This window comes from Vulpes vulpes, chromosome 2, assembly GCF_048418805.1.
Source record: "Vulpes vulpes isolate BD-2025 chromosome 2, VulVul3, whole genome shotgun sequence".
Classification (NCBI taxonomy): domain Eukaryota; kingdom Metazoa; phylum Chordata; class Mammalia; order Carnivora; family Canidae; genus Vulpes; species Vulpes vulpes.
Window position 1 is genome coordinate 76686332 of NC_132781.1, and position 27259 is coordinate 76713590.

At 45.2% G+C, this 27259-nt stretch overlaps 1 protein-coding gene across 2 annotated transcripts; it reads right to left on the reverse strand.

Moving 5' to 3' along the window:
- Positions 1-667: 667 nt before the first annotated feature.
- On the reverse strand, positions 668-25784 carry TMEM165 (transmembrane protein 165). 2 transcript variants are annotated; one of them, XM_072748982.1, is made up of 6 exons: positions 25347-25784; positions 14433-14658; positions 6588-6763; positions 5867-6049; positions 2501-2606; positions 668-1642 (listed from the first exon to the last, which is right to left on the reverse strand). In XM_072748982.1, exons 1-6 carry the CDS (start codon positions 25554-25556, stop codon positions 1566-1568), a joined length of 978 nt encoding a protein of 325 aa, XP_072605083.1. In that variant the 5' UTR covers positions 25557-25784; the 3' UTR covers positions 668-1565. The 2 variants fall into 2 exon arrangements, with proteins under 2 accessions (XP_072605083.1, XP_072605082.1); XM_072748981.1 differs by lacking the exons at positions 668-1642; positions 2501-2606 and adding an exon at positions 5501-5792.
- Positions 25785-27259: the final 1475 nt, after the last annotated feature.

The window sequence follows — 27259 nt, forward strand, 5'->3', positions numbered from 1 at the left end:
ATTATCCTTTTTGTTCCAGGAAGAAGGTAGAATGTAACTACTTGGCTGCTGTGTGTATAACAATGGAAAGCAGTAGTAGGGGACGGACTAAAGGTATAGTCTGGGGACTTAACCTGAAATTTCTCTGAAGAGTTTTATTTTCACACACAGGCATCGTGTTTACTACCCTGTAACGGCCCTTGTTACGATGGCTGGAGAACTCCTTAGAAGTTTCCAAAAGCAACTCCTCAGTGTGTGCTACTGCTACTTGTAAGAGGCTGTTTACTCCCTGGCAGGGCTGCTGCACGGGGGAACCGCACAGAGCCGCCGGGAGACGCAGCGCTGCTGTTTGCAGAGAACAGTAATCGTTAGACTACACTGACGTAAGCATGTCACTAACGTTGGTGTGAGGAGGTCGCCTTCCCCTGGTGGTCACGGGCCCTAGAACGAAACCGGGTGGCTGACATACCGCTCTACTATACAACTTTTTTTCTTTAATCTTGTTAGAACCTACTGTGTCCCAGAGCTGTATGAGGATTAAAGTGAGACAGCGCTTTAGAAGAGGCTTCAGAGGCTTCGCTCCTGCTTTTGTTAACATCAACTTTAGAAGCTGGTCTATAACTGTTAATACTGCTTTGGTAAATTATTGTTACAGACTCACTTATATAACACACAAGGGAAAACAAGCTCTGGTCATACGGCTTTTATTTACACTGTATGTTACATTGTTTATTCAATATAGAAAAAATATGAATACACTCATAGTATTCTCTTGTAATTTAGTAATTCCACATTGTCAAATATTGACTGTTTTCATATTGGGTTTCTCACCCAATTTAAAAAAAGGGGGGGGGGGGGAGAACGGACCTGGCAAACAATTCTCATCCTGTTACAGTGACACGTTACCTTAAAAAAGAAAAAAACTAATTTTTAAAAGGCTTGTGATTACACTGCTTTCTGGCTTAAGGAAGTATTTTGTTTTAAGATTTTATTTATTCATGAGAGAGACAGAGAGAGGCAGAGACACAGGCAGAGAAGGGAGAAGCAGGCTCCATGCAGGGAGCCCAACGTGGGACTCGATCCCGGGTCTCCAGGATCAGGCCCTGAGCTAAAGGCAGCGCTAAGCCACGGGGGCTGCCCGTAAGGAAGTATTTTAAAAGCTAAAATTCATTCCTCCCAAGGAAAAGTTTAAGGCAAATATCATAAAACACCTCAGTGATCCAGGAGAAAATATGGTCAGTGCTGAAAGAAAACCAAGGGTAGACCTCATTGCACAGTGGTTCTGTGTATACCATCTCCCACCTAAAAACCCACATACGCTAAAAGAGAAAGTGACCATATTATTAACATAATTGTACTGAAGAAAAAAATCCACACTTAGAGGTCAGGTTTCTTTTAAAAATCCATGTTGCAAATAGAATCAATGATTTTTTTTTTGACATAATACTTTCATTTAAATAGGTCAAACTCACAAATCAATGCTACAAAATACAGTCTTTTCTGTCACTTTTAGTTATAATGTACACTATGTACATAAACATAAGAGTTACCTATCTTAAACGAAATACAAATGAACAAACGGCTTGTTAAAAACCAGAATCAGGACTTATAAACAGTGCAGAAAATGCAAATGCCAAAAATACGATGCCTCCTATGATTGTCACTGTAAGAGAAGAGAAAAAAAAATGAAATAAGGAAAAATTCCTCTATGAGGGAGCTGTTGCCCATTATTCTAATCTGGTGAACTAACCGTGAAAATAAATCATTAGAAACACCCAAACCCCACTTCTACAGCAAAGAATACTTCCTATGCCTGAATGGGCAGGAGTAACCCAGTGCTGCTCCAGCGCGGTTTCCAGAAATGACAATTGTGTTAAAACTGAGACCGTGCTGACAAGCAACAATGGAACCCCAACTCCTCTTAAAAAACTCTGTTATTAAAAGGAACTTTCAACAACCTCCCAACAAGCAAAGAGATTTTTTTATTGCTCCAGAGCAATAGAGCCTCCAGCTACACAGGAGCTTTTCAGTGGAATCTGTAAGCGGTCTCCACCTATGAATCCCAATCTCGTAAGACATACTTTTAAGGCCAAGAAGTTTTATTTCCAACTTGATTTTTTTACTTAAATATACCGATAAAAAGCGACAATAAATCCAGTAAGGCTTTTATTTTTTTTTCCAGTAAGGCTTTTAGATGAATTTGTATTTTACCAGCATCTATGTATGTGAAAAACAGCCCATGTTTGCAATAGCAGAGGCAATGACCTAGACCTCCAAGAGGTCACCGTTTGTTGTAGAGACAGAGCGAACTCCAGAAGTAAAAATTTAGAACCAACTCCTCTTTCTCTCATCTCTTAGTAATTCTAAGAGGTAAAACAAATGGTATTTTCTTTGTAATTTAAAAAACAAAAGGGGCACCTGGATGGCTCAAGCATCAGGGTAGTGAGTTCAAGCCCCATGTGGAGCCTACTTTAAGAAATAGTAAAATTTTAAAAATAAAAATACAAAACCAAAGACTTACCAGTCCTGACAGAGATTTTTTGTGCGATCATTCTTCCTCCGATCACTGCCAATCCAGTGCATAAGCAGTGGCCCACGGTGCCACCCACTGCTACGCCATACGGGTCCTAGAAGCAAGTATAACTACCGTTAATTTAAAAGCGGTTGAAACGGTTACCTGAGAACTATTAGCCACTGCAAATGGAGATCAACAACAACAAAGCCTACCGAGCTCTGAAAATCCAAGTGTGTAATCTATGGAACGTGTTCTAGCTAGGAATAGAGCTGAAAGTAGAAGAAAAATGTCTAAGCTCAAAAGCAGTTGGCGCACTCCACCCACAGGTGGTATTTAGCTCTCAAGGGACAAGTGCTGAGGAGACTCCACCTAGACCTCGCCACGGGCAGGGTCTGCTATCCTGAGGAAAGGAGGCCAGCCTTTGAGTACAGACCCCGCCTCCCGCCTCCCTTCACCGCGTCCTCACCCTCGGTGCTTTAACTCTGCGCCAAGGACACAGTATTCCTCCAGTAAACGCTTGCTACCACAGCAAAGTGGAGGTGCCTCCCGTGGGGAAGACCAGTGAAGGTTTCCCAGAAGAGCAAGCCCTGGGCAGCCCAGGTAGCTCGGTGGTCTAGCGCCGCCTTCAGCCCAGGGCCTGATCCTGGAGGACTGGGATCGAGTCCCATGTCGGGCTCCCTGCATGGAGCCTGCTTCTCCCTCTGCCTGTGTCTCTGCCTCTCTCGCGCGCTCTCTCTCTCTCATGAATAACTAAAATTAAAAAAAAAAAAAAGGCAGGCCTGCAAAACAGGAAGATTTGACTTTGTTGTGTGGGGGAGAGAACACACTAGAAGACAACAGGCCACCAGTAAGAGACAGCTGCAGAATATGTGACCATCTAACAAAACCCGGTAGAGGTCCAGGTCAGCTCGCGAAGGACCCGATCTATCAGCTTAGAATTTAGGCTTAAGACACTGGTTGGTTTTCGGTGGCCAGGCCCAGAAGAGAATGAACTGGAAGGGAAGGGAACAAGACTAAAGGCAAGGTGGTCAACGGGGGAGGCTACTGCCTGGATTGGGGTGGAAGCCTGGAGGCACAGAAAAGTGGGAAGATGTGAGAAACTGAGGCGGTGGAGTTGATGGGCCTTAGTGATGAGTGAGAGCTAGGTGTTAGGGAAGAGAAAGTACAGGCACGACACCCCTAGTTCTGCCCATGGTTCTCTGGGTGAGGATAATACCAACAGGACTTCAGTGGGAGGAGTGAAGCAAGGTTAGCAGGTGTGGACAGGAGTTAAAAGTGGGGAAGTTGAGCCCGTTGAGTTCTGTGGTGAGGAAAGCAGCGGAAGGACCTGAGAAGGCGGCCGAAGGAAAGCAGCCCTGAAGGGGTGGCCGAGGCAGAGGGGCCACTTCGAGGCGGGGTGGGGGGCACCCAGAAGAGAGGCGGAAATGAGGAAGGGGTGACACTCTTACAAGAGCAAACCCCCCTGCATGCCGACTGGGCTGGGAGAAGGGCAGAGGTCCCAGCAACCAGGGGCCGGGAGGTGAGGCCCTGGGGGGGGGCCCTGGGAGAGTGGGATCCTGCTGGGGGGGGGGGGGGGACACACGCAGCGCCGTCAACCAACTCGGGGCCCCGGGGCCCCGAGGCCTCAGCTGGCGCCTGCAAGGGCGGGGTCACCGTGTTTGAAACTGACGCCTGAAAAGTCACTGGATTAAGTAAAATTAAACAGTTCCTTTAATACCAAAGTTTTAAGTCTGTTATTTGCAAAGTTTATTTGATCCTGGAACCTCACCCCCTACTTTTTTCTCCTTTCGTTTTTTGTTTTGTTTTTTGGCTTAGTCCCTCATTAACCTCTCAAAGGCCCCTGTGTTGGAAGCAGGAATGACGTTCAGACTAAAGCCAACGCGCTTCAGCACAGTTTATACAAACGACTGGCAAGACACGTCAGGCCGGCCGGCACTTCTGCCCGCGGGGCCGTGGGGGCACGTGCAGGCCGCCGAGGGGCCCTTCACGAGGTAGTGCCTCACGCGGGCGGCAGCAGGCCAGACGCCAGGACCTCTGCCGTCCGGTCAGCACCCCACACAGCCACCCCACCATCGAAAGGTCCCGTACTTCCAGGTCCCAACCCTGGCAACCCGAAAGCCAGTAAAAAAGGCCAGAAATCGAGAGAGACGTAGGGCACGGCCACCACGGTGGCATTTTCAAGGAAAGTGTTAAAATGCAGGGCCCGAGTGAAAACCTGACCTCCATTATTTTCCTTACAGCAGTTTTGATGCTTGTCCGACAAAGCAGCCCTGGCCCAGCCGTCCGGCCCGGCCCTCAACTCCTGTTTGAAACTGGGGCCTGTGTTCAGGAACTTGTTCCTTCACGGCAGGCGTCTCCCGGGGGCTAAGGACTAATTCAGATCGAGCGTGTTATCTGAATCCTACCGCTGGACTGAAAACCGACGCAACCTAACATACAAAAAAGACACAGTTACGGTGTCGGCTCCGCTCAAGGAGAGCCGCGAAGTAACCGCAGCACTGCTTTCCGCCACCATCTCCTCGGCTCACCTTCCTGCGTGAGCCATAAGATGCCCCACGGGAAACTAATCTTTCTCAAAAGATTAACATTTTGAAAAAACAACCCACCCTCCACCCCCCGCAAAGCTCTCCTTTAAATAGGTGACATCTGACAGCCAAAACAAGAAAATGTTCGAAGGGAGAGAGCTCCAGCTTCTAGTCCTTGCCCCCGGCTACCAACGAGCTTGGCTTCGGATAAGATACCCAGTGTCTGCACCTCAGGTTCCGTATCTTTCGAGCAAAGGAGAGGACAGAGTGACCGGAAACCTCTTCTAGCTCACCATCCTAGGCCTTAGCATTCCAGGTCTAAGAGGAGCGAAACTGGATATACAGGAACAAGTCAACTGTAACCGCCCTACCCAGAGATAGGGACTGTGACCATCTGATGTCCTGAGGTTTCTGTTCACCGAGGACTGAGTATTCCCAGGGGTACATAGAAACTGGTAAATAAACGAACTAATTTCTCATGTGCTGGACAGTTGGGCTGTTTAATGTTCCACCGAATGACAGTTTGTAACGTAACCTGTGCAACGCTAAAGCTCTAAGAAAACACACAGAAAACCAAGTCAAGACAACGGCCACGCTATCATTGTGGCAAAACTGAAAGAAGAGGAGTCAGGGAGAAGCCCAAAGATGGCAATTCCGCTGGGACGCAGAATGCCATCTGACTGTCGAAACCGGAGATGGGCCATCTTAAAGAGAACCAGGATGTTCAGGTCTAACGTCGTCTGGCGTGTGAAGCAGGCCCTCGGCCCAGGGTCCTGTGGAGCAAAGTAACACTGCCGTGCTTAAGCGTCACGGACACAGAAGCAGCTGCTTCTCAAGTACTACCCACCTCTCTAGCTGCCAAAACAATCGTAGTTAGTTGTGAGCGATCACCCCATTCTGCTAAGAACGTTAATGTAAGAGCTTGGACAAAGATGGGGGAGATAAAATGCAGCCATCTTTTCTGAGGGATCGCTGTGCTGGCACCCGTTTCAACATCGCCTGGTCCATTTAAGAGTTTGGTTCGTTGAAACTAAATTAAAAAGAGAGCAAGCGAGACATTAACCCCAGGAAAAAAATCAAAATAGTACAAAATCACTTAATCTTTCTTTTAAAAAGGGTTTATATCCTCTGGAATTTGCTCCAAGAAACTAAAATTACGTGACCTCACACTTTTCTTTTGAACCATGTCACACAACAACAAGCACTATGTTCTCGATTCTTCCATTCTTCCGCAACAAATAAATCAGTATTTACTGCTCACTTACTATCCTAAATGCTGCAGGAGAAAACATGTCAAATATAAACTATGGTTCCTGCTTTGCGGGAGCTCCTAATCTCTGACTGAGGAGCCTGATCCCTGGAGGTCAGCATCAGCCCAGCGTCCCTCCCTCCCGGCCACCTCACCCCGGGTCCCATCACAGGCAGCTCTAGGAGGCAAACCCGGCACAAGCTCCTTTTGTGTAGCCCACACCTGTGACACAGAGAGGGTGCACCGCCCACGAGCTCGGAGTGCTGGCTCTTAGCTGGGTGCTTCTCTGGTCCCGGTATCTAACGCTGCCATGACTTACTTCTTCATCTTTTTTCTTTAACTCCGCTTGAACTTCTTCCAGTTCCTCTTGACCTTCATCTGGACTCATCTTCAAGCCTTCTCGAAGCATTCTAATGCCAAAAATGGCAAATAATGCGGTTGAAACATAGTATGTATACACCCTGGGGATGACTGTGGTGGCATAGCCGAACAAAACTGGAAGAAAATGCAACAGTATGTCCTGTTACTTAGCATGTATCGCAAACCAAGCAACAGAACAGTTAACTTTAGAAATCATAATTTAACATTGTTCTCGGGATGCCTTGGTGGCTCAGTCGGTAGAGGGGGAGGCTCTTGATTTCGCCTTGGGTTGTGATCTCAGGGTCCTGGGATCAAGCCCTGCATCCGGTTCCATGCTCACTGCAGAGTCTGCTTCAGATTATCTCTCTCCCTCTGCTCCTCCCCAATTCAAGCGCACTCACTCGCTCTAAAATAAATAAATCTTAAAAAAAAAAAGAAAAAACACTGTTCTGAAGCCATCTCGAAGCTAATCTTTACGTAAGAAGCTAGTCCAACACATAATAACCTTAAATAATTCCACTTCTTTCCCTTTACCAATGTTGGAACCTTGGATCAAGCCAGTGGCCTAACACAATGAAACCAATGGTCCAGATGAAGATGGCATGTGTTCCACAGGGAGATAATGAACTCCTCTCCAGACACGTTCAGCCAGGGCCTGGCTTGCCACATGTCATGCCGGGCACAGAACTTCAGGTAGAAAGTTAACTTTGACGCCCTCTAAAGATCCTGAGGTCTTACAACTTGGATGCTATACCACTTTCATATGTAAGTGATACTTCATCACAAATCTTTAAATTACAAACTTCTATAAGTAAACAATCATGACAAGATTCTCAAATGATAGGTATGACCCAAACTCTGCTCCTATTTTAAGTGTATCTTGTAAAAGAAAATAACTCCTATGCATATATTAAAATAACATTTGACAGACTCAAACTTACTCTGCTTTAAAATTTATTCAAATTTACTCATTCTTAAAAAAAAAAATGTACCCATTCTTTCCTATCATTAAAAAAAAGAGGACAAATGTGTAACTCATACAAAAAACTATACTTGGAATCATATCAAGATTCCAAATCCTAATTGTGAAACATAAATTACACTAGTATTATCAGTGCAGTGTTTAAAATTTAAAAGCTATAGAAGGGCCAGAGGATGATTCCACATACATAATAAACGCAACTACTCTTCATTTAACATGTTCTTTTAATAAAATGGACACAGCACTTAAAATCTGCCTGAACATCAAATGTACAACCACATAGGTAAAATGTTCCCAGTTCACTGTATTACAAAATTGAAGGTTTTAAAATCATGGTTAGAAATACATCAAATCTGGGATCCCTGGGTGGCGCAGCGGTTTGGCGCCTGCCTTTGGCCCAGGGCGCGATCCTGGAGACCCGGGATCGAATCCCGCGTCGGGCTCCCGGTGCATGGAGCCTGCTTCTCCCTCTGCCTTTGTCTCTGCCTCTCTCTCTCTCTGTGTGACTATCATAAATAAATAAATAAATAAATAAATAAATAAATAAATAAATAAATAAATAAAAGATCCTTTTCTTTAAAAAAAAAAAAAAAAATACATCAAATCTATGCTTATGTATACACGTATGTTTTAATTGTATGTATGAATATGTATATCTGCAAATCTGCATATGAACACACGACACAGACATGTATTTTCTAGCTCTCTCCACTGAAAAGGCCAACGAAGCAAAGACATCTCAGTAACGAGTCCACTCTACTCACAGACCCTGGTTTCAAATAGCATTTCCCCCTAAAAGGCTTGTCAGGAAAACGGCTAATTCCAGGGCTCGACACTCAGGATACAAGATGAACCTGCACTATCTTGTTAGACTGGAAAGTAAGCCAGAGCAAAAACGATGACAGGAGTAGGATACAAGGACCAGGAGCCAGCTTGCAAGGGCACCCTCTAGCCAAATCTGGGACAATTGAAGCAATATAGTTAAGTAACTAAAACCCACTGAAAAAATAAATTGCTCAGTTTATACTGACAATACATAGACCAGCCAATGGGATGGGAAGGAGAGCTCTTATTAGTGCAGCACATCAGGGCCTATGGGGAACAAGGATGGGGCATGAGACCCCGAGTGCCACTGTGGTGCAGCCACCAGAGATCACATGAGGATCATCCACTCTAAACATGGGGACAGAGTATTTATATTGTCTTAAAGACTCTCCCTAAAGACTGCATATTAGTTGCAGGGAAAGAGACAAAGACCATATACAAGAGAAATCTTGACATCAGTGAGGGACAGATGGACGTCCTGTTCTATCAGACGTGACACTCTCAAAGGGACAAACACCTACACAGTATTCTGGTCGAGAATGCACAATGTTAATCTAATCACAAGGTAACAGCAAACACAAAATGAGGAGTGATCCATTAAAAGGGGCGGGCGGGGGGGGGGGGGTGGAATCTTTAAAAAATGTTAATATCGTAAAACACAAGAAAAGGGTGCAGAAATTCCAGATTAAGAGACTAAGAAGAACCAGATGTAATACCTAACCTGGACTCGCTTCTCTACGGGAGGGGAAGAGCTGCCAGAGAAGGTGTCAGGTCTACTGACAAAACTAAAACAGGGGGATCCCTGGGTGGCTCAGCAGTTTAGCGCCTGCCTTCCGCCTAGGGTGTGATCCTGGAGTCCCCGGATCGAGTCCCATGTCGGGCTCCCTGCATGGAGCCTGCTTCTCCCTCTGCCTGTGTCTCTGCCTCTCTCTCTGTCTCTCATGAATAAATAAATAAAATCTTAAAAAAAAAAAAAAAAAAAAACCTAAAACAGGGATGGTAAAGCTCCTATCAAGTGTCCATGTGTGCGTATACATATAAAATATGTGTATATGTACATGCGTTATGTATCTATAGATACAGCATGTATATGTTACATATATCTATAAACACATAAATCACTTATGTACATACACGTGCACAATTTTATTTGGATATAGCCGGACAGACAGTTCACAAACACTAAAGCAAGTGAAGTAAAATGTTAACAGTGAATCTAGATAAAAAGTATACAGGTGTTCTTTGCACTTTTATTTTTGCCACTTTGTAAATGTAAAATATTTTCCATAAAAGGTTTTAAAATTCAAAAATGGAATCTAGCAATCCTAAGTCTCCTAACTCAGTTTCCCTTCTATCTTCAGATACGGATACTTACAGACACCTCCCATGCCATCTTTTCTGCCTGACATCTCTACAAGGAGAAACTATGTGGCTTTATAATTTTTCTTCTCCAGGTTACTGTCCCTCTATTTTCTCTCTTTGGAAATGTTGCCTCGGACACCCAAGCACTTTTGCTCTGGGCACAGTGAGATGTTACTTCTCCGTAAGTGAGGGCTTTGCAACTGGTCGGAACAGAGCTACAAAGGTACTGGTCCTTCTACATCTTGGCAATGTTGAGATTCCAAGAAAACTCACGTGGGGTGAAGAGAGAGATGTGGGATTCACTGAGAAGCTCAGCGAAAGGACATTAGTGTGAAGGGGAGAAAATGGGATAAAAGTGTGGGGCATATGAATCTTTGGTGACGTGAAATTTTCTCCAGGAGGGACAGAAATCGAACTATAGACACACAGCGTCATAGAAGCCAAGAGAATAAAAAGGTGGGAATGGCCGTGAATGTGGTCTGTGGGGCTCGCTGAAATGAACCTGAACTCTAGAGAGGAAGCCGATCACTGAAGTGATCTTTACAAAAGTGCCAGAAGCAGACATCAGATTACAGGTGGAGAAAGAGTGAAATGGGAGAAGGGCAGCATGGGGGCGAAGGGCAGCAGTAACGAAGCCCAGGGGTACCGAGGGCCAGCACCCCCGCGGGCAGCCGAGCCCTCCACCAGTGGACAGAAGACTCAAGACCCGCAAGTGCACAACCTCCAACCTGGGACCGAGCTGCTCCCAGGATGCAGAGACTTCACAGGGGGATGCGGATGAAACTTCGGAGAGCAATCTATTTCCTGATGCTGAAGTTGCATAGGTGCTCCTTCCTAAGGGACTCCTCTGCCTGCAAACGTGCTCGACGCTAAGGAGTCAGGCAGGCTCCCCTTCCTCACGCCCCTTCTCCAGCTGCCATCTGCTCCCTTTACAAGGATGCCTTTTACCCGGGCTGTGGCGCGTTTCCCTCACAGGATGAGCATATACATCCTCAGGCAGCAGAGGCCATCTAAAAGACCGGTGTCCTCAGTCAAGGCGTCATAAACCAGACGCAGGGCTTCGGGCCTGCCCCGGCTTAGGCAAGTTTCTGCTAAGGTCCTGACATCAGAAATAATGGCATTATGTTCCTTGGAACTGATGGTCACGGCATGAGAATGGGGTTTTTTGGCCTTGGCAGGAGTGAGTTTTCACTAAGAGATCGGGTCTCTTTTCTCTCCCCAACCAATGTAAACAAATGCATTTCCCCCAAGACAGAGAGAGCATCAGAGGAAATCCTAAAGCCCGAGGGGTCTTCTTTCATCCTCCAGCCACTCTCAAAGCAGCTGCCCTGCCTAATCCAGCCACCCATCACCCCCTTCAGAGGAATGCCAAAGCAGATGGTTGTCATGGGGACGTATAGGTCATGTTCACCTAAATTCAAAAACCAAGTCAGATGATTTCTGACAGAAAGCCAGCCTGACTCGGATGATTTACTAGGGACCTCCTAGAACTGCTGCGGCAATCAGGGAGGGTGGCAGGCATTCTTCCACAAACGGAGCGAGCTAAATCTGCAGCGCCAAGCGCTGCCGAAAATGTACTGAAAAGATGTGATGTGATACGATTTTTAAACAAAATCCTTTACTGGCAAAAGTACAATGAAATGAACAGTATCCCAATATTCTCAATCGGTTCTAAACAGAGCCAGTTAAACATGGTCCTTCTAAGTAAAGGAGTAACCCGTAAGAACAGTCATTTGATAAATTTCAGAGAAACTTTTTGGTATACTTGATGGCTTCTAATTCTCTGCTTTCAACAAAATCAACAGTAATCTTATTGAGCGTTATTAATTGTTCAGCTGGTAAACCATTAAAAAACATTTTTGATGACAGACTAGTATATCATTTTAGCTTAAAACTCAGGAGTCCAATAAACGAAGTATCAGTTACAACAAAATTCCTTACTATCTACTTATTTATGTGAATAAAACTTCTCCACCTTTACCTCTATTATTAAAAATAAATAAAGATTAGACTGCAGGATAAACCTTACTTCATATGAACTAATGTAAAAAGCACAGTTCTGGGGCACATAGGTGGCTGTCGGTTAAGCATCTGACTCTCCATCTCAGCTCAGTTCTCAACCCCAGGGATAAGTACAAGCCCCACATCGGGCTCCACGCTGGGCATGGAGCCTACTTAAAAATAAACGAAAGAAAGGAAAGAAAGGAAAGAAAGGAAAGAAAGGAAGAAAAAACAGTTCTATCATTTCATTAAGAGATGCACTTCCAAACTTTTAAAAATGTTTCAGGTAGCGTGATGTATTAGCTAAATATATATAAATGTTTTTGGTTTGTGATATATTTTGCTTTTATCAACTGTTTACTATTAATAACTATGACTTAATCTGTAAAAACACTAACATTGGAGACTTAAAGGAAACCATCAGTATCTTTTTAAACTCAATTTATAAAGAAAAATAAAATATGGGGCACTTGGGTGGTTCGGTTGGTTAAGCATTCCGACTCTTGATTTTGGCTCTGGTCGTGATCTCAGGGTCATGAGATCAAGCCCTGTGTCAGGCTCCACACTCAGCAGGGCTTCTGCTTGAGATTCTCTCTCTCTCTCTCTCTCCCTCTCTCTCCCCTCATACATGCACTCTCTCTCTAAAATAAATAAATCTTTAAAAAAAATTTCAAGTGATATGCGCATTTTTGTGCTGCAGGTAAATGACAGTGTTGAACAAGCTAAATCTGAAGGAACAAAAGCCGTAAAAGATTTTGAAGGAGAAAGTTATCACCTTTAGGGTAAAATTCTATGAGGAAAGGAAAGAAAAATAAGAATTAAAGGGGAAGGCAGCCCAGGTGGCTCAGCGGTTTAGAGCTGCCTTCAGCCCAGGGTGTGATCCTGGAGACCCAGGATCAAGTCCCACATCAGGCTTCCTGCATGGAGCCTGCTTCTCCCTCTGCCTGTGTCTCTGCCTCTCTCTCTCTGTCTCTCTCTCTCTCTCTCTCTAGAATTAAATGGGAAGAAAGAACAAATGTTAAGGAAGAGTTTATTCAGGTATTTTTAAAGGAACGAAGGTGACAGTGGTTATCAAATTGCTAAAGGTATTTAGATCCCACCTGATATATTTTAAAAGACTACCTTAACAGTTCTACTTAACACAATATGCCAAAAATTAGATCTCTGCGACTCCTTAAACTATGGTAAAAAGTTTTTAATAACTTCCACGTGAAAGAGGGTACACAGTTTTTCCAAAGGGTTCTGGAAACCCAAGGAGAAGGTGGGCAGACCACGGCTCCAGCCTATTTCCGGCAGCGCCAGGGAGAAAGCGCCCAGCAGCAGCCCCAGTGGCAGGCGGGCGAGGGCGGGCAGGGCGGGCACTCAGTCAGGGTGGGCACAGCTGAGGGCTGTGGAAAAGGAACCTATCACTTCGGGGAGCGGTGGGGACCCAGAGCACCAGGTTCTGAGGTGGGGACCAGCAGAAAGGCCAGCTTTCCAGTTCCCCTCAAAGCCAAAGCTTCAAAAACAAAATTCTCTGGTATCATTCAAACTCATTCTAAACACAGGACTTCACCAACAACTCGCTCCACTCTTCCTATTTCCTCTATCAAAATGTACTTTTGAAGAAAAAATTGTTTATTAGAAAATATGAATAAAGCTAAAATGAACTCATAAAATGTGAAAAGTAGTGAAGTTATTTTAATCAGTAAAGTATTTATTTGTGACAGAATTAAAACGACGTAAACTTTAACAGGCGTCCAAGCAGCCATTAGGAGAATCTGTGCCATACTTGAAGGAGCAGCTTCCGTGAGAGGCCTGCAAGGTCTGAGAGGTGGAGGGGGTAGGACTGAGCACCCGACACACAGGCCACAGTCCCATGGGCGAGGCAGGCATTAACATGCCCATTCCACAGACGGGGACGTGAGGCTCACAGGTGAAGGAACTTACCAGTAGGCCACTACACAGCAGTCAGGTTCCAACCCAAGTCTGACTCTCAGGGGCAAGATCATGGTTTTCCACCCAGCTTGGTGGCTTGGGGTGGCTTCTGAACCAGAGACTCAACCATGCTTCACTATTTAGCGTTAAGTTTACTTTCTCATGGTCTAATTCTTTGAAAAACTGAAGCCCATGCAAGAGTAACACAAACTGGAAATCTAAGAACAAATTCATCCCTTTACTAGAATGGGTAAGAACAGCTTAATCAAACACAATAAACCTAAAGTGACTCCTCAGTTCCTGATTACCAAATGTCCTTCGACAGTTCTTGGTTTCCAACATGTTCTTGAAATGTCCTTCGATCGGCAATCCTCTGTTGTGACTTGAGTCCTATTTCTAAGATATAATCAGCTATAAGCTTATCTGGACTGAAAAGAAAAAAGCCAGGGTACACACAGCCAAAGCCAGGATAAAAAAAAACTTGTGAATAAATGAGGAGTACAGACCTTGGCTGTGAAACGCTGAAAAAGTCAATTTCAAAAGTACCACATGGTTTTTAGAAATTTATGTAACCGACACCATTTTCTCTTGACTAAATTCTGGAATGCTGTCAACCCAAGTGCACCTAACCAGCTGAATGAGTCAATGACTCAATGCCCTGGCACCACGCTTTCTCCTTAATTCAATAAAGTCATTAGGAGGAAAAAACACACTCACCTGATAAGCACGTCATTAGGCCCAAGGCAAGCATGGCCCCAGCCAACACAGTCAGACGGTTATAGCGCATTGCCATGATGGCTGCTATAAAAAATGTCTTATCACCCAGTTCAGATACAATGATAACTGATATAGCAGCGACAAATGCATGGATAAATCCCAAATTCGTTTGGGTAGCTGGATCTTCTTTATTGCTATGAACCGGGGCAGCTGGTGTAAATCCTTTCTGAAATAAAAAAACATACATATGTATCAGCTAGTTTTGGGGAAAAAATCATTACTTAAAATTCTTTTATTTTTGAATGTGAATTAAAGTCTTTCTGTTGTGGTCATTGGACTGACTTACTGTCTAAGGATTCTTGAAAGCCATTTGTAATGACCCAAACCTCCAACCGCCAACCGATGGATGCTACAAGGCAGGTCCAAGTATAATTCTACAAAATAATTTTTTAAAAAGAAATAGAGACCAGCAATAGCCACATATTGAAACTACCTATTTTCTACATATTTGTGATTTGAGATTCTTAGATACATCTCATTCAAATTTTTATTTGTACCTTGAGTGGAGGAGAGCCAGGTACGTTTATCAAACGTTCAACCAACAGAAACCTGAGAGAAATCCCTTTAACATTTTATAGGACAAAACAGAATCCAGAAAGCTCTCAACAGGCTAGAGCAAGAAATGGCTCTAGCTAAGATGAAGTTTAGTATATATGAGGATATAAAAATATATAAAGAATTTATACCACACCAAGAAACCTCAATAATCTGATTAAAAATGGGCAGAGGATCTGAACAGTTATCTTTCCAAAGACATCCAGATAGCCAGCAGACACATGGAAATATGCTCCACATCACTAATCATCAGGGAAATGCAAATCAAAACCATAATGAGGTATCACCTTAAATCTGTCAGGATGGCTACAATCAAAAAGATAAGAGACAACAAGTGTTGGTGAGGATGTGGAGAAAAAGAAACCCTCATGAACCTGGTGGGAATGCAAACTGGTGCAACCACTGTGGAAAACCACATGGTGGTTCCTCAAAAACTTAAAATAGAACTACCCTATGATCCAGTAATGCCACTACTGGGTATTTACCCAAAGAAAACAAAAACACTAATTAGAAAAGATATATGCACTCCTATCTTTATTGCACCATTATTTATAATAGCCAAATCGGGAAGCAACCTGAGCGTCCATCAATAGAAGGATGGATAAAGATATAACAGTGTGTATACACACGCGCGCGCACACACATGCACACACTGGAATATTACTCAACCATAGAAAAGATGTGAGTTTTGCCATGTGCAACATGGATGGACCGAGAGGCTATTTGCTAAGTGAAATCAGAAAAAGATAATTACGTATGGTTTCACTCATATGTGAAATCTAAAATAACAAAACAAATGAATAAACAAAGAAATAAAAGGCAGAGCAAGCTCAGAATTACAGATAACTGATGGCTGCCAGAGCGATGTAGGTAAGGTGATGGGCAAAATGGGTGAAGGGGAGTGGGAGCTACAGGCTTCTAGTTCTGGAATAAGTCACGAGGATGAAAGAACAGCGCAGGGAATGCAGTCAGTGGGACTGTAGGCGTGCAGTGACAGCAGTAGCCACACTCCAGAGGGAGCAGAATGGAGAGAGTTGTCACATCACCACGCTGTACACCTGAAACTCATGTAAGAATGTTTAACATTTTTAAGGGGTTGCAAAAAAAAGAAAGAGGGACTGGAATGGGGAGGGATGAAAGAAGGAAGGGAAAATTATGCAACAGAGACCTTAAATTAAAAACCTAAAATACTATCTGGTCCATCAAAAAAAAAACCCAGCTTGCCAACACCGTTCTAAAACAATCAAATTAGGGACTAGGAAGGACTGGGGCCCACCTTCCATGCCTGCAGAAGTCAGTCTGCCGGTCCGCATCTCTGCTGGGGAGCAAAGAGGGAGAACAAAAACAGCCACAGGCGGAGTCTTAGGAGGCCAGTTTCAGTTTACCAGAGAAAAGATTTCTGCCCCGGGGAGGCTGAACTGGATGGCTGGTGAAGCGGCAAGCTCCCTCCTCACAGCAGAGTGTTCCAGAGACCCTCCTCACACAGGGAGTGCACGATGTCTGCAACTGGGCCACTTTGTCTCTCAGGGGTCTTTCGGTCATGTCCAGGGACACTTTGGTTGTCACAGCTCAAGGGGAACTACTGGCATGTGGCGGGTGGAAGCCACAGATGCTGCTATGGATGGGACATAATGAACAGGACAACCCCCAACCCCCACAACAAAAATGATCTCTCCAACATGTCAATAGTTCCCAGGCTGAGAAACTGTGGACTAGATAAATCCCTTCTAAACATCTCCAATCCTAACAGCCCATCTGTAATTAATTTTTAAAGTCTATGAATCTCTACAAACGTAAGACATAAAAAAAAGAGAAGGAAAAAAAAAAACCACCCCAAGAACACGTGATATTTAATAGGGTAAAAAAATAACTTTTGGGGTGCCTGGAGCCTCAGTCATGATCTTGGTTGGGGTCCTGGGATGGAATCCTGCATCAGGCTCTCTGTTCAGCAGGGAGCCTGCTTCTCCCTCTCCCTCTGCCTGCTGATCCCCCATTTGTGCTCTCTCTGTCAAATAAATAAATAAAATCGTAAAAAAAAAAAAAAAAGAAAAAGAAAAAAACAGAAATACTTTTATTTACAAAAGTCCTCGTCAGAGATGTTAAAGAATCAAATCCTACATTCTTAGTCCGCATGTCATTCCTCAACTCGGGACATAAACTTGAGTCCCAGTTCCACAGTAAATATCAGCAAGATGTAAGCATTTATCAAACTAGACCTCTCAGCTAAAAATTGGGGAGATTTAACATTTTAGAAAATATTTGGTGTTAGGACTAAACCAAAAGGACAGCTGTGGAAGCTAGCTCTTGATGAAGCAAGTACCCTTTTAAGGAATTCTTGCTTTCTGTCCATCACTACTTTAGTTCCATCTATGCTGATGTTCCTTTAAGAATGAGCTTCCTTTCTCTTCAAAGGATCATTAAGCCATCATTAAAAAAAAAAAAACAAAAACAAAAACAAAAAACAAAAAACACATTTCAACTCCGGTTCTTGTTAGTGCAACCATTTTCCAAGAAAATGTTTAGAAAAAATATACACAGTTTATGACCAATTAGCTCTAAACTCAAACAGAAATGCTTGCTTTTAAAAACACAACAGTGATCAAAACTACATATTCCTGTGGCTTTATAATTCGCAGCCATAAAACCCCGGCCACATTACTTAGCCTCTCTGTTTTTCTGTGAAATAAGGACAAAATAAAACTTGCCTTATGAGGACAAAACAAAAAACTACATATTCTTAAGAACTTGCTATATACAGAACACAGGAAAACCGACTTGCAACTTTTATTATACATAAGGCTGATCTGGGATATCCAAAAAGATAGTGTTAAAACACCAACCACCATTGTGACAAGAACGTAAAGCTAAAGCCACCAGGTATTACAGAAATCAATTTAAAACTTAAAATGCTAATAACAGAGCCAGGAAACGATCAGCCTCTATTCATTTGCTGTCAAATGCCTAAGTGCTCACTGCGCAGGAGCAGGAGCATCTCCTTTTTTTTCTAACTCACCTTCAGGGTGACCTGCAGTGGTTTAATACGTGGCTCTGGTATCAGGCTGCCTGGGCCCGAGCCAAGGCATTACCAGTTACCGGTTGCCCTCGGGCCCGGAAGTTTACCTCCCTGCGACTCAAGCTGCCGGGTAAGAGTAGTAGCTCCACAGACACGGTCACCGTGAAGATTAAATGGCCACTACATGTAAAGCTGTGAGAGTGATGCCTAGCACTCGGTTATAAGGAGTTACCATAGCACACCACAACATGACCAGTTTAATCTTTGTTAAAGTAAGTTTGTCATGTTAACTCACTGTTTAACAACGAGCCTCAGATTCCATATTGAAGGATGAGCCAGAGCAGTGCTGCCCAGTAAAAAATAATGCAGGCCACGTAATTTAAATTCTCTATTGCCCCATTTTATAAAGTAAAAGCAGACGAAATTATTTGTAATAATATCTTATTTAACCTGATACATCCGAAATACTACTCTGGAAACACAGCGTTTTTTTCACACTGGCATCTGTCTACTTAACACACACATCTCATGCACATCTCCATTTGGACTAGACACATTTCAAGTGCCTAAGAAGCACCACATGGCTCAGGGCTATAGTTCTGAGCAGTGCAACACAAGGGCCTGGGGAGCTCTTGGTAACCACAAGCCTTCAATCGTGCAGTCCTACTGCCCCTTCCTACCTCCTTTTCATTATTTACCTTGATTGCTCAAGTTCCAACTTACACAGAACCTCAGAAGCAAGGCCTACCCCAACGACTCCAGTCCAATGATCCTACTATCTTCAAGTGAAAGTGAATGCATACCAGTCATGGCAGATACATGACTGAAACAAAGTTTAAGGTAGGAACACTCAAGGATTTAATCTTTTTGTATTAGTAACATCTATAACTGTAATATTATCATCTGTAATAATAAAAGACAAAATAACTAAATGTCCATCAACAGGGAACTGGTTACATAGATGGTCGCTCCATGTCTCAGAATGTATTTTAAAATGTAAGTAAAAATTAGAACGTTTTATTTATGCCAATGAAGAGAAGTCAGTAAGGTATTCCTAAATTGGAAAAAAAGCACATATTATGCATATAGGAAGTAGGTATATAGTTTATTACAGTTGTTAATGCATGCCAAATCTCAGCCCTGGGTGTTTACAGGGAAGAAACCACAATGACTAGAACAGGGGTCCACAAACTTTTTCTTAAAGCATAAATATTTAGCCTCATGGGCCACATGGTCTCTTCAAATAACTACCCCCCCCCAAAAAAAAAAATTAAAAAAAAAAAAAAACAAAAAAACAAATAACTACCCAACTCATGCTATAGCTTGAGTACAGCCATAGATAATACTTTAATGAATGGGCATGGCTCTGTTCTAATAAAAGACTTTATTTATAAAAACAAAGAGCCAGAGGTAAAATGCAGTTTGCTGACCCCTGAACTAGAATATAGGAGGAAGAAGAGACATACTTTTTCACTCTACATTCTCTGTACTTCTCATGCACACGACAGACACCTGTTGTCCACTGCTTCAAAAATTTCTTGACCCAATCTCTTGCTCTGCTTATGGAGAACTAATTCCTTGAAGGATATATCTGGCCACAGGCAGGTCCAACCAGAAAGTAAGGGCTCTGTACTTATTTACTATGTGGAAGTATGGAGGAATTAACAACCTGTGGGGCAACCTTTGGCCCACGGGGGTGTAGTGGGGGGCGACCCTGAAATTCATTTCATCAGCCTCCCTGAAGCCACAGCAGGATTTGGTACCAGTCACTCACAGAGTGACTAACTTCAAGATGCATCGGGGTATGTGCCCTTAGCTCATTCCCAGGACTATTTGAAAGGTTACAACGCATGCTCAGAGAACAGGGAGTAAACCTTCAGATGAATGGCTGGGGTAAGATGAGAAAGATAAATTGAACTCAGACTGAAAATCCTGTGTTTAGTTAGACCAGCTCAGAGGCAAGCAAGAAGCCCTTAAAAGTTTCTGAGAAGCCACAAATATGACTAATAGATCACGGTAGGAAGTAGAGAAGGCCACCCACTGGACCAATTAATGAGGAGGGTGGCTGCATTAAGTAAGACCAATGTTGAAGACAATTTAAAGAAGGGAAAACTGCGCAGGATGGAAAGGAAAGATATCAAGAGGACTTTAAAAAGCTGAGGAGGGGGATGTAGGGATCAAAGATGATTGTAAGCTTTTCTGCTGAGTTTACTGGGAGAATTATTTATATTCCTACAAAGTATGTGGGCAAGAGGAAAAAAGATAAGGTTCCAGACAGGTTCACTGTGAGGCCGTAAAAAGCATTTCAAGTGAAGGTTTCCAAGAGGCCATCAGCCAGATGCTCTGCAAGTAGATGAGATTTTCAACGGAAGGGGGGATGGGATTAAGTGGAAAAAGAATAAGCCCTAGAGAAGGTCTTTACCTAGGGAAGGGGGACGTAGGGGATAAACAGAACACAACACAACCCATTGTGGATATTCAGTGCCAGGGAGGACAGCACCGCAGATGGTCAAGTCAGGGAAGGCACCATTCGCTGAGCTACTAACTAGCCGCCAAATACTTTCACATATACGGTTTACCCTGCTACTCAACAACCTGAGAGCTGTTATCTCCACTTAACAGAAGAGGAGAGGTGTAAGCTTACTAAGACAGAGGGTCATCCAGCCAAGATGGGGTAGGGTTCTTAAAGGAGGATGAACAGTGTGAAATGAGATCTGAAAAAGACCCCAGGCCGTAGCGAGTAGGTAGGTTGTAGGAATCCTTCAAACCCAGAATTTCAATGAAAAGATAGGGACTGAAGCCAGACACTGGAAGACTAAACTGAAGTGAAAGAGCAGCTCATTCCCTAGTTAGAAATCTGGTCTATAAAACTGAAGAATAGGAACAAATACAGTCAAGTAGTTAAATTAATGGTCTTTTTCCCATCTTTCCCAAAAAGGAGAAGTCTGCGGGCATGTGTCAGCAGACAGAAAGTGAGTACTGAATAAAGACCCTGAGGAGGGGGGAAGTAGTGGAGGTGGGAAGAGGACAGGCACAGGGTCACAGGGGAGAGGTACGGAGAAGATGGCGGTCACGTCCCACGTGTGGAGAAAGGCAGAAAGTGTAGATGTCACAGGGGAGCCACGGACAGGGGCTAGAAAGTCCAGTATCCCACCATCCAGCGACACAGTGTTATCAGTCATGAAACACCAGTGCTCCTTCGTGCAAATACCACCATTTCAGTATTTTCATTTGAAATGGTGGGTTTCAGGTACAAAGTATTTACATCTTGAGAGCAGGGCTCATTTAAAGAAAAAAAAATTGCTGAATAAAACTCATCTTTACTCATAAAATTAGTTCCAAATTGAAAAATGGTGGAGGGGGAAACTCCCTCATTTTAGAAAGTATTCCTCTGGGCTTTCATGATCTTCAGGAGAAGGATGAAAATGCCAACAAGGCAAACAAGAGCCCTAGAGTTCAGATGGGCACGTGGCGGCAGTGACCTGAATGAAACCTGCGTGGGAACCCCAGCCAGGCAGCTGCACGAGCCAGGGAAGATGCAGATGTTCCTGCAAAACAGGAGCTACGACCAGCTACCCGGAAAAGGACGGGTCTCCCTGCAAGAAAACAGCAATAAAGCCGCTCAACAAGTCATCATACAAGAGGTGAAATTACTTGGAGATAAAGGAATCTAGAGGAAAATGCTTAGAGTTGGCTTTGAACTGTCCCCTCCCCATTACTTTACCTTTCCCACAAGGTGGGAAATGTGCATAAAAATATATGTGTGACTGACACCACGGATAAACCCAGTTTTAAGAGACTGGAAGGGTTCCTGGGTGGTCCAGTCAGTTAAGCAACTGACTCTTGATTTCGGCTCAGGTGGTGGTCTCAGGGTCCCAAGATCCACCCACCCTGTGTCTGGCTCCAGGCTCAGCAGGGAATCTGCCTGAAATGCTCTCTCTCCCTCTCCCTCTTCCCTTGCCCACGCAATCTCTCTAAATAAAATCTTTAAGAAAATAAAAAATAAGAGACTATTAAAAGATAAGATTGTATTTTATTATAAATTTTCACTATCATGTCTTTTTATTTGTAAATGGTTAGGTTTGCTAGTATTTTATTTTCTGTTATCATGAGTTCACATTAGAATACTATATATTTAGAAGATTTTTATAAATACATCTTGTTTTAATAAGTTTAACTTTATTTTTATAAATGATACTGTGTTGTAATGTATTCATAAATAGAGATTTTAAATGTACTCAATGTATTTAGCCTCACCGATTTTTTTTTTTTAATTTCTTTGATGGGAGAATACCACCAAATAAACTCAGTAACATCATGATCACTTCATTCTGACACAGCAATCATGAGTAAGACAGGAATCACCGAAGAGCCTCTCTCTTTGCTCCTTTTAAAAGGGCTAGAAATGCAAGGCCGGGCTGTATGGAGCAGGAGTACAACCTCATGAAAATGGAAAAAAAAGTTTAAAATACTGCACGGAAGGCCTTCTCACAGTTCAAAGATAATAACTAAAAGAAATGCCAAGAAACAGTAAAGCAGAAGTAAAATAACAAGAATTTGTATTGGGCGAGGCAATAGGCTTTTGTGGCTTTATCAACCATGCTGTGCAACCAGAGCAGTTCTTTGGACTTCCAGAATATGCAGCAAATTATAAACCACCTTTATTAAATCTGTCTGATCTCCCCCAACTAAATGGACTTATTGCTTCTTGTATTACATGCTCCACTCAGGGAAGGAATAAGAAAAAAAAAAAAAAGTCACTAGAAGCATGAACTGCATAAATGAAAGGATCCAAGCGGTCAACAACTACTCTTCCATGGGTTTGTACACTGGGGTTTATTGGTAATTTATTTGTAACTCAAAGTAGAGCGTGAACTCCCCCAACTTCCTTTTACCTGATTATAGAAAAACAAACCAACCCAGTGTAGAAAGCCCTGTCAGAAGTTCAGTTGTCTTGCTTCAAAGCACCCTGAGATACAACATTTTTATAATGCATCTTACACGTGAATGTCTACCAGGATGGTGAAGGAGAGACTCTTCCCTCTCCATTTTCAGAAGTCCACTCTCACACAGTAGCATGAGAAAAGTAAATTTAAATATCCTACCCTTTAATAAGATCTACTGGATGCAGCTGCAAAGCAAATCGGTTGCAACATAGAGATATCCAGCAATGTTTAGCCCTTGCTTATCCAGTTATTAAATTGAATTCTGACCATATCTTACCTCTACCAACTCAATAAAAAAAGCAAAGCAAACTTATATTACATGGTTTAGAAAACATGAAAGAAAAATCTCTTCCACCATGCTATAGTACTGCAGAGAAAAAAACCAGAACTGTATCAAAATGTTAGGTGAAAATATAATTAAAACAAGAGACTTAGATTCTACTACAATATAGAACAATTTAGAATAAATTACTCTTAAAAGAACCACCAGCTGACCCTTGAACAGTGAAGGGTTAGGGGCATGGAGCCCCTGCACAGTGGGAAAACTGCATATGACTTTGGGGTCCCCAAAACTTAACTATTAATAGCCTACTGCTGACAGGAAGGCTTATTGATAACATACACAGATATTGAGTAACATATTTTGTCTTATATGTACCACATACTGTGTTCTCATAATAAAATAAGCTAGCAAAAAGAAAATGATAAAATCATAAAGAAAACACATTTACAGTACTTCACTGAAAAAAAAAAAAATTCCGGTATAAGTGGACCCATGCACTTCAAACCCATTGTACAAGGGTCAACTGCATTTCAAAATATTAAAGACAAAAATCATATTATACCGTGCCTGTCCCTTCTGTCCCATCTCCAGTTTTACAGGCAAGGATCCTTAAGACCACCTAAATACAGTCACTACACACTGCTGCCTTATTTTACAAGGCTAGACCTTTTTCCTGTCTAGGAGGGTATTATTAATAACCACACCTACCACTATTTATATCCCAAAAATCACTATAGGACTAAAACTCTGATGAAAGGCCTGGAATGTTACATTCAAAATCTCTCTCACTCACAGAGTTACTTAACCCACAGTAACTGCGATTGAAAACTGAGTTAATGATAGATAATGAGTTTAAATGACAGAGGGCCAGAAGATAAACACTAAGAATACATTTCACGAATCAGCATTTCAGTTCAACTTCAGAAGTGGAAATAGCTAGAGGGGCAGCTGAGCCCAGGAGTGACCAGCGAGAGAGAAATTACCACGAAGTTTTAGGGAAGTCTTCAGAGAGGAGGGAAGGTTTGGCGCCGCCTTCGGCCCAGGGCATGACCCTGGAGACTCTGGATCGAGTCCCGCGTGGGGCTCCCTGCATGGAGCCTGCTTCTCCCTCTGCCTATGTCTCTGCCTCTCTCTCTGTGCGTCTCTCATGAATAAATAAATGAAATATTAAAAGAAAAAAGAAAGATGGGTGCGGTTCTGACCCGTGGGCCCCAAGCCCACCAAAGCCTTTTCAGGGAGGCTGTCTGCTGGGGAGACTAGCCGCAGGGCACATGGCACACCTCCAGTCCGAGGGGTTTGGATATGGCGTAGGAGCAAGGGAGTGGCGTCTAAAAAGCCTGGAGGCTGACTCGGGGCCAAATCGGGAAGAAATCTCCACATCCTGCGAGAGGATGGGCTCAAGGCAGTAGGCAGGGGCAACCCCCTGGGGATTTCCAAGAAGTAAAACAGATTTCAATTTCAGAAACATGAGTCAGGTGGCGACGGTCTACACGCAGCCTGGGCGGGAGTGGAGGCCTGGGGGGCGGGGAGGCTGGCGCCAAGCCTCTCCCACCGCGGCCTCCAGCTTCCCGGTAGCGGCATCTGAAAACGCCCGCCGGGGTTCCGCGTACGAGTGACCGAGCGACTCTGCACGTAACTTAGGACGATCGTACCGAGGGGGCAGGGGGCGCGCCCGAACCCGGCTCCGGCATCCCCCCCGCCGCGGCGCTCCGCCCTCCCGCGACCCGGGCACGCTCCTAAGAGGGGAGAGTCACGCCTCGCGACCCAGGCACGTGTGGCCCACGCACGCGCCCGCAAAGCCGCACGCGGGTAAGCGGTGAGCGAGGGGCGAGCGGGCCCAGCCACGCCACGCCCGACGCCGCTGCCCGCGGGGAACACGGGGAGCCGCCCGCTGTCCGCGGTCCAGACTCGGTCCCCGGGGCGCGTCCGCGGCATCCCGGCGCTCGCGCTCCCTCCCCCTCCCCCTCCCCCACGGGAGCGGGCGCGGCCGGGCCGGCCCGGGGAAGCGCCCTCCGCCGCCCGCCGCCGCCCGCCGCCCCCCGGCCCGTCCTGCTCACCTCGGCCCGGGCGGGCTCGGGGCCCTGCGCCGCCGCGGGCTGCGGCTGCAGCTGCTGGGCGGGCGCCGGCGGTTCCTTGTTCCGGTGGCTGAGCTCTCCGTCGGGGGCTGCGCGGCCGCCGCTCGGGGCCCAGAGCAGCGCGAGCAGCAGGAGCAGAGGCAGCCGCGCCGCAGATGCGCGGCCACTCCCCCGGGCCGCCGCCGCCGCCATCCCGCCGGCCGCCGCCGCCACGCACCGGCGCCGCAGGAGGAAGTGCGGGCGCCGGAGCCCCGCCGCCGTGCGCCCCTCACGCGTCGCCGCCGCCGCTTAGCGAGCAGCCGGCAGCATGCGGGAAGCGGCGAGGCCCGGCGAGGCCCGGCGAGAGGCTCAGCGCAGGCCGCCGTCCGCGCGGCCCTCCCCCGCTCCCGCGGCGCGGCCTCAGGACTCCAACGGCCTCGGCGCCGCCCGGCCCGGTCCTCGGGGCCCCGCCCCTGCCCGTGACGGCCTCCCATTGGCCCGGCGTCCGCCGCGGCGTCGTGACGTCACCGGGCAGGTTGAGGTGCGGCCCGCGCCCTCCTCCCATTGGGCCCCGCGCGCCCGGGAGGCCCCGGCCGCGTGACGCCCCGCGCCTCGCCGCCCCCTCGCGCCCCACGCGGGGCCTCCCTCCGCGGCGGGTCCCAGGGGGCCGGCCCGTCGGCGCGCCCGGGCTACGTGGCGCTCGCGGCGGGCACCGCCACACCTGCCCGCGTCCGCCCCGCCGGCCGGCCGCGGTGAGCGCGCCTCTGCAGCGGGCCGGGGGCACGGCCGGATCCCCGCACGGCGGGCTTCGCGCGGCGTCGGTCCGCCCGCGAGGCGTCCCCAGGCCGGAAGCCCTCGGCGGCCTCTGCATCTGGGAGGCTGCGTACAGCGCCCGTCCTCGGCGGCTCCCGGGCCGGGTCTGGCCCTTGCCGCCGGCTGCCCCGGGCGCCCGCGGCTCAGGATAAGCCTCCAACGAGGTTTACGCTCGGGTCCTGACCCCGGGGCCCTGAGATCCAGCCTCGCGTGACGCTCCACGCTGCGTGGGGGCCTCTCTGCTCCCTTCGCCCCCGCCCGCCCCGCCCCCTCCCCTCCCCAGCCCCTCGCTCCCTCCCCCGATCCCCCCTCCCTCCCCCCCTCTCTCCCTCTCTCTCTCTCTCTCTCTCTCTAAAAGTAATTTTAAAAACAAAACAAAGGAAATTGTTCAGGACTTTTGAAAGATGGGCATTGCGGCGGGCAAGAGTAGAAAGCAGGAAAGGATGATCATTGGTTGGGCTTGAAAGGAGTTGTACATCTATCAAAAAAAAAAGTTGAGCTATTGAGTTATCAGAACTTCTACTAAGTGCTGATCTTCTATAAAAAAAAAAAAAAAGTTGAGCTGTTGAGTTACCATAACTTCGACTAAGAGAAATGCTTACTCTTCTATAAAAAAAAAAGTTGAGCTGTTGAGTTACCAGAACTTCGACTAAGAGAAGTGCTAATCTATAAAAAAAAGTTGAGCTATTGAGTTACCAGAACTTCAACTAAGAGAAATGCTAATCTACATAAAAAAGTTGAGCTATTGAGTTATCAGAACTTCAACTAAGAGAAATGCTAATCTATAAAAAAAAAAAGTTGAGCTATTGAGTTACCAGAACTTCAACTAAGAGAAGTGCTAATCTATAAAAAAAAGTTGAGCTATTGAGTTATCAGAACTTCAACTAAGAGAAGTGCTAATCTATAAAAAAAAAAGTTGAGCTATTGAGTTATCAGAACGTCAACTAAGAGAAATGCTAATCTATATAAAAAAAAAAAGTTGAGCTATTGAGTTACCAGAACTTCAACTAAGAGAAATGCTAATCTATAAAAAAAAAAGTTGAGCTATTGAGTTACCAGAACTTCAACTAAGAGAAGTGCTAATCTATAAAAAAAAGTTGAGC

Excerpts from the sequence above, each read along its gene's own strand:
- TMEM165 (XM_072748981.1), bottom strand. The coding sequence starts at position 25,556 with ATGGCGGCGGCGGCGGCCCGGGGGAGTGGCCGCGCATCTGCGGCGCGG. Across the intron at positions 14,659-25,346 it reads CCGAGCCCGCCCGGGCCGAG|AAAGGATTTACACCAGCTGC; the intron begins GTGAGCAGGACG and ends TTTTTATTTCAG. Across the intron at positions 5,793-5,866 it reads TTGTTTTGGCAGCTAGAGAG|GACCCTGGGCCGAGGGCCTG; the intron begins GTGGGTAGTACT and ends TTTGCTCCACAG.